General features: G+C 47.3%; 1 protein-coding gene across 1 annotated transcript; it reads left to right on the top strand.

Moving 5' to 3' along the window:
• The first annotated feature begins 292 nt into the window (after positions 1-292).
• Positions 293-4,195, top strand: LOC137423134 (nuclear ubiquitous casein and cyclin-dependent kinase substrate 1). The gene is made up of 3 exons (XM_078773529.1): positions 293-513; positions 838-884; positions 3,996-4,195. The coding sequence occupies exons 1-3, from the start codon at positions 497-499 to the stop codon at positions 4,178-4,180; spliced, it is 249 nt and encodes an 82-aa protein (XP_078629655.1). The 5' UTR covers positions 293-496; the 3' UTR covers positions 4,181-4,195.
• Positions 4,196-7,522: the final 3,327 nt, after the last annotated feature.

Here is a 7,522-nt window from a genome sequence, read left to right as displayed (position 1 = left end):
TAATTGCAACATCATGACAAAAGGGTCTGGTCATTATTTAATTAAATCGACGCACGTGCCGCCGTCCCACCGTCACCTTCCGAATTGGCGCGCTATTCCCGTTTGCAGATTCGTCACCGCCAGTGCCGAATAACCTTGGTTTATTTATGAGGTTTTTTTTTAGAAGTATGGGAGTTCAGATATATCGATAAATTATAGTCAACTAAAAGTGAGATTTATATTCGTAGCTCGGTGGCGTTGATGAGTAATTATTATTCATGGCAATGAAGGCACCGGCGCGAATCTACAAATGAGGACTCGATGCTCGCAGCCTCCATCCGGCTGGCAAATCTCCGCGCTTCGGATCAGCTATCAGCGCTCCTTTGCGGTTCGGTTGCAAGTAACGTGATATCGGCGTCTTTCTAAGTGCTGCTGCTTCCAGTGGCTTCTTGATTAATTTTCCTACGCGATCTTTGATCGTTCGAGCTCCTACAACGCGCTCATTTGACGGGCGACCATGGCAAGGCCCGCCAGGTTGGTCGCTTATTGCAAGGCCTGGTCTAGCCTAGCGGCCTGTTTAATGGTGCTGCTCCTAGTGCGGTTGTTCTGTTGTTGCGCTTTGATGATCACAGCGGGAATGCAGCACCGGCATCTTGGGTTTGCAATGGTTTGATAATGTATGATCCGATGATTGATTTGCAATCCTCTCGATGCAAGTTTTGCGGCCTTGACGTTGAGTCCTCACAGGAGTTTAAGGACACAAAAGGGTTTGCGGTTTTGCTCTGAGAGACGTTAGGGACACCGGATCGGTTGGATACTCGTTATCTTGAGGATAATTTTTGTTTTTCCTTTTTACAGAAACAGAAAGGTTGTTGACTACTCGCAGTTCGATGGATTTGAAGATGGTACGTGATGCATGCCACATGTGCAGCACTACTTTCGCGGCTTATCCGAGTTCGCTAACACGGTCACGTGGCCCGTCTCTTGCGATCGACAATGCAGCGACGAAGTGCCACGGACACCATGTTTGCATAGCACGTGTGTCACCTGGTCACGTGATAGAATTTTTTTTCAAATATGTCTGCAGCCGGAGGCGCCGGAAGCAATGTTTTCGGTGCGTACGTAATGTATGTAGGTGCGTACGTAATGTATGTAGGTGCGTACGTACGTAGGTGGTTGCGTATGTAGGTGGGTGCGTATGTATGTATGTATGTGGGTGCGTATGTATGTAGGTGGGTACGTAGGTACGTACGTACGTATGTAGGTGGGTGTGTACGTATGTATGTGGGTGCGTACGTATGTGGGTGCGTACGTAGGTGGGTGCGTACGTATGTACTTTTGTAGGTTCGTGCGTACATATGTAGGTGCGTGCGTCCAGGCGGGTGCGTGCGTCGGCGCGTGCGTGCGTATGTAGGCGCGTGCGTGCGTATGTAGGCGTGTGGGTGCGTATGTAGGTGCTTGGGTGCGTATGTAGGTGCGTGCGTGCCTATGTAGGCGCGTGTGTGTGTACGTACGTATGTGTAGGCGCGTGCGTGCGTATGTAGGCGAGTGCGTGCGTGTGTAGGCGAGTGCGTGCGTGTGTAGGCGCGTGCGTGCGTGTGTAGGCGCGTGCGTGTGTAGGCGAGTGCGTGCGTATGTAGGCGAGTGCGTGCGTGTGTAGGCGAGTGCGTGCGTGTGTAGGCGCGTGCGTGTGTAGGCGCGTGCGTGTGTAGGCGTGTGCGTGCGTATGTAGGCGAGTGCGTGCGTATGTAGGCGAGTGCGTGCGTGTGTAGGCGAGTGCGTGCGTGTGTAGGCGAGTGCGTGCGTGTGTAGGCGCGTGCGTGCGTATGTAGGCGAGTGCGTGCGTATGTAGGCGAGTGCGTGCGTATGTAGGCGCGTGCGTGCGTATGTAGGCGCGTGCGTGCGTATGTAGGCGAGTGCGTGCGTATGTAGGCGAGTGCGTGCGTATGTAGGCGCGTGCGTGCGTATGTATGTAGGCGCGTGCGTGCGTGTGTAGGCGAGTGCGTGCGTGTGTAGGCGAGTGCGTGCGTGTGTAGGCGCGTGCGTGCGTATGTAGGCGAGTGCGTGCGTATGTAGGCGAGTGCGTGCGTATGTAGGCGCGTGCGTGCGTATGTAGGCGCGTGCGTGCGTATGTAGGCGCGTGCGTGCGTATGTAGGCGCGTGCGTGCGTATGTAGGTGCGTACGTACGTACGTACGTATGTGGGTGCGTGCGTATAATCAATAACTTGTGAACCAGGGATGGGATGCTGACCAATTTGGTAGAGGTTATGTATGATGATGTAAAGATTAACTGATTATAATTTGGGGTCAAGAGGTTAAAGATCAAATGTCAAATTCTGTAATATGTCTATAACTTGAGAATGGCTGAAGTAATCAAATTCAAACTTGGCCCAGGTATGTATAATGATGTAAAGATTAACTGAATCGTGCATGCGTTTGTAGGCGTGCGATTTTGGGGTCAAATGTCAGACATCCCATAAGGTAAAAATTATGTTACCAAGCAAAATTGTGAACCAGTCATGGGATTTTCACCAAACTTGGTATAATTATATATTATGATGCAAAGATAAACTGCTTAAATTTTGAGATCAAAGGTCATGTTAAGTTATAATTATTTCAATACGACGATAACTTAAGAACGGCTGAAGGGATCTTGCTCAAACTCGGTGCAGGTATGTATAATGAGGTGAAGATGAACTGATTAGATTTTGGGGTCATGAGGTCAGAGGTCATGTGAAGTAAAATTTATTGTCGCACCGCGGAGCGAAAGGGGGACTATGGTTTTCCCCTCCGTGTGTCCGTCCGTCCGTGCGTGCGTGAGCGAAGGACCGCATTCGAATTTGGTGTGTGGGTGCAACCCATGTCAAAATCTAAGATGGCTGCCGCCATGTATGTCTGATGCCATGTATGTCTGAACCTTGAGCTGAATATCTTGAAAAATAAGCGAAGTACCAACTTCTAATCTGGTGTGTGGGTGTATCTAGGCATAAGGAACAACGCTATTGAAAATTGGGTTGCCATGTCAAAATCCAAGATGGCCGCCGCCATGTATGTTTGAACCTTGTGAGATGAATATCTTGAAAAATAAGCGAAGTACCAACTTCTAATGTGGTGTGTTGGCATAAGGCATAAGGAAGAACGCTATTGAAAATTGGGTTCCCATGTCAAAATCCAAGATGGCCGCCACCATATATATGTCTGACCCTTGTGAGCGAAATATCTTGAAAAATAAGCGAGGCACCAACTTCTAATCTCGTGTGTTGGTGTATCTAGGCATAAGGAAGAACGCTATTGAAAATTGGGTCGCCATGTCAAAATCCAAGATGGCCGCCTTGCATCTTCCACTTTGTCAACTCGCATCACTTCACCGACGGGGGACCTAGGCGTAACGCTTGTGTTATCACACAAACTTGTGAACAAGTGATGGGATTTTGAGCAAATCTTGTATAGGTATATATAATGCAAAGATTGACTGATTGGATTATTGTATCAAGAAGTCAAAGGTCAGAGATCATGTCAGGTAAAATGTGATAACTTGTGATCAGCTGAAGGGATTTAAATTAAAACATGGTGCAGGTATGATGATGTAAAAATGAACGGTTTAAATTTGGGGTCATTTGCACGCACCTACGTACATATTTGGGATTTGAACCCAGATTATTCAGCTCAGAGGTGAGTTTACTCCCTCTGCAACATTGTCAGGCAACTGAATGTTATTTCTGCATAGTTTGCAATTCAAAATTGTGTGTGCTGCCATCACCTTTGATTTGCTATTTCACACAATACTGGCTGCATTTTGATGAAATTCTCCAAGATTTTCCCCTCAAACATTCCAAGGTTTGTTCTTTCTTTGCAATGTGACGTGGGAGGCCAACCTTTGCAATGCTGCATTTGCCTTGCCATTCGTGACCTCCGTAAAATGAAATAGAGCTGAAGCTGAAGAGTCCCAGAAATGAAATAGAGCTGAAGAGTCCCAGAGAGAGAGTGCTGTCAAACTATTTGCCGTTTGTTCCAGATGAAGACTTTTTGGATTCGTCTGCACCTGCAAGTAAGCGGGCGCGGCAAGCTGCACGTGACGAGGCTGCATGGGAAAGGGGTAAGCGGACACGAGAACGGCAGGAGACTCGTAAGGAGAGGAAAGCGACAAATTCGGTGAAGAAGGGACAAGATGCATCAGAGGCAAAGAAAAAGGAGAGGTAAGGGTGTGTGCTGCATTGGCCCAGCTTTACAGACTCATCCACCTCCACTCATGTTGGACATTACCAAATACCTGTGATTTTAGTTGCCCCACCCTCTGCTAGACTCTTACCCCTGTATCAGGGACCTATTTGGCTCCCTTGTATGCAATATTTGCCCTTACGGAGGCCTTGTATATTTTGCAATTGTCGATCTTAGAGCACAATAGAGTAAAGTTTTGTGTGGACCTGTTAGATTGAGGACTTGAATAAATAAAGGCACACAACATGAAGACACTGAGCTTCATGGAATGGAAATAGGGATTGTTTGGCCAAGGACTGCAGGCCAGTATGGTGCAGTGTGCTGTGGAGCCCTGGAGAGTGTTTGGACTGCCTGGTATGCAGTGCTGCCCACAGGCAGTGGGTTGGTCAATGACAGGTACCCGTCATGCATGAGGGCGGGCCCTGAGAATAGGAGAGGGGTGTGTTGAGTTGTGGTGAGAGCGTGGGAGTCATGTGGGCAGTGGAGCCCGGGCTCCTTCACCTCATTGCCATTGCTCCTCTCGTCGTCCCTTTGACAAAGGCAGCCTATATGGGTCGGGCTGGACCCAAGACCAGCTCGTGCCTCCCATAAGCCATCACTTGCCCATTTGTTCTCATACGATTCTGGATATTTTGGTGCCATAGCTGGGGTTAGGCACTCTAGCTTTGTATTATGGGTTAGTGTAGTCTCCTGTTTCTTTATTAATCAATTTATTATTATTATTATTATTATTATATATATATATTTTTTTAAATAGATATTTTGGACTACAGAACTTTAATACACAGGAAAACAAACAGGACATAATGACAATAATACCAAAGATTTTTGTGCTGCACTCTTCAAAGCGATTCACAGCAAAGAGACCGGAAGATATGATAACTAGTGCATTTATCAGCATGTCTAAGTAACCGTGACACTTATTGGCTCTTCAGTCATACATCATTGGTCATGACTCAGTCACCATTGTCCTGGGCTCCGATTGGCTGGAGTGGAGTTGTCAGTGATGATGCACCATTTGCATCATTGCCTTGGACAATGGTCGGGGAAATACCTTTAATCTGTAATGGATGAAGGTTGCTTCTAACATACATAGATGTAACGTACTATGACCTCTGCTCATATATTGAACATATCTGCATTGTACTGGTCTGCACAATCGGGGTTGGCATCCAAGTGCCGTGCAATGGCAGAAGAAGACGAAATGATCGACGGTCCTTGAACGTTCCACCATGCTCGTACCGGTCGAGTCCTCATTCCCAAGTTATTTCTTCGAATTGTGTGGACAATTGAAAAACAAAATGAGAAAACAAAAAACAAAACAAACAAAATGTTGTTGAAACTAAATTCAACTTGCCTTGTTAGTGTTCATCAACTCCACAAGGACTTGTTCTGAGATCTGCGGATGTTCCAGATCACTGATGTAAAGCAGATGTGCACATAAATGACCAAAAGTATGCCGACACCCCTTCAAATTGGTGGATTTGGCTGTTTCATCCATACCCATTTGCTGACGTATATATAATCAAGCACCCAGCCATGCAATCTCCATAGACAATTATTGGCAGTAAAATGGGCTGTACTGAAGAGCTCGGTGACTTTCAACGTGGCACCGTCATTGGATGCTGTTATTGTGAAGTGGAAATTTTCTCGGAGCAACAACAGCCCAGCCGCGAAGTGGTAGGCCAAACAAGCTCACAGAACGGGACTGCCGAGTGCTGAAGCGCTCAGCAGGTTTAAAAAATCGTCCGTCCTCGGTTGCAACACTCACTACCGAGTTCCAAACTGCCTCTGGAAGCAACGTCAGCAAAACTGTTCATCGGGAGCTTCATGAAATGGGTTTTCATGGCTGAGCAGTCGCACACAAGCCGAAGATCACCATGTGCAATGCCAAGCGTTGGCTGGAGTGGTGTAAAGCTCACCACCATTGGACTCTGAAGCAGTGGAAACGTGTTCTCTTGAGTGATGAATCACGCTTCACCATCTGACAGTCCGACAGACGAATCTGGGTTTGACGGATGCCAGGGTAACACTGCCTGCCCGAATGCATAGTGCCATCTGTAAAGTTTGGTGGAGGAGGAATAATGGTCTGGGGATATTTTTCATGGTTCGGGCTTGGCCCCTTAGTTCCAGTGAAGAGAAATCTTAACGCTACACCATTCAACTAATCTTAATGCTACACCAAGTTCCCCCCTCTGGGCTGGTGCTCCTGCCTCACACCTTGCTCGGCTTCACGCTGTTGAGGCCAAAGCTTTCAGAATCATTGGAATCTCCTGCGATGTAGTCAACACCGAGGGCCTTTCACTCACTCACCGCAGGCAGGTTGGTGGTCTTTCTGTCTTCTACCAACTCCTCTCCGGCCTTGCTCCCCCAGCTCTCTCTGTGCTCTGTCCCCCCCAATATTCCTTCAGGTCGCACAAGATCTGCCTGCAACCCTCTTATGGTTAAACTGCCAAAGTGTAGGCTCTCTGCTCACCTTCACTCTTTCATTCCCCTTTTCTCCCGCCTCTGGAACAAACTCCCCCACTCCCTTCAATCCCACTCCTCCCTCCAGGTCTTTAAAACAGCTGTTCACCACCATCTCTTATCTTCCCCCATCGAAAACCTTGATCTTTTCTACCCCCGGTAATTCACCCCAGAGTCCTTGCAGTGTTCATATGTTTTATTCCTCTCCCACCTCCCCCCAAGTCCTCCCGATGTCCCTGCTCTCAAATGTTGTGTTTGTGTCCTTCCCCCTCTTCCCCCTCTCTTTTGTGTCCTTCCCCCTCTCTCCCCATCTTGTCTGCCGCTCCCCTTGTTTTTTGTGTTTTGTGTGTCGGTTTGTCTTTTTGTGTGATTAATGTTAGCTCTTTCACGAGCCTCGATCTTGTATACAAAAAAAACAAACAAAAAAAACAAACAAAAACAAACAAACAAGAACGCCACTCAGTAGAGCGCATACTCCCGTCGTGGGTCAAGTTGGAGCCCTATCTTCCAATGGTAAGAAAATCCTTCAAAAAATTCCTGGATCTGGAATAATATCCTGAGTTTCACCAAAAACTAATCAATTCTTCCTTTTCCCAAGGGCAATCATCCCACCAACTTTCATTCAAATCAGTTCAGAACTCTTCCAGATATCTTGTACACACACACACACACGCACACACACACACACACACACACACATACACACGATCGCATGCATTACTCCCTAGTGGGAGTAATGCATTCTAGGTGATTGTGTGCTTTCAACTTTGTGGCAACAGTTTGGGGAAGGCCCTTTCCTGTTTCAGCATGATAATGCCCCCGTTCACAAAGCGAGGTCCTTACAGAAATGGTTTGTCA

The sequence above is a fragment of the Myxine glutinosa genome, chromosome 3 (genome assembly GCF_964187855.1).
Source record: "Myxine glutinosa chromosome 3, kmMyxGlut1.1, whole genome shotgun sequence".
Taxonomy (NCBI): domain Eukaryota; kingdom Metazoa; phylum Chordata; class Myxini; order Myxiniformes; family Myxinidae; genus Myxine; species Myxine glutinosa.
Note: the sequence above shows the minus strand (reverse complement) of the source record. Positions and strands in the feature narration are given on the sequence as shown.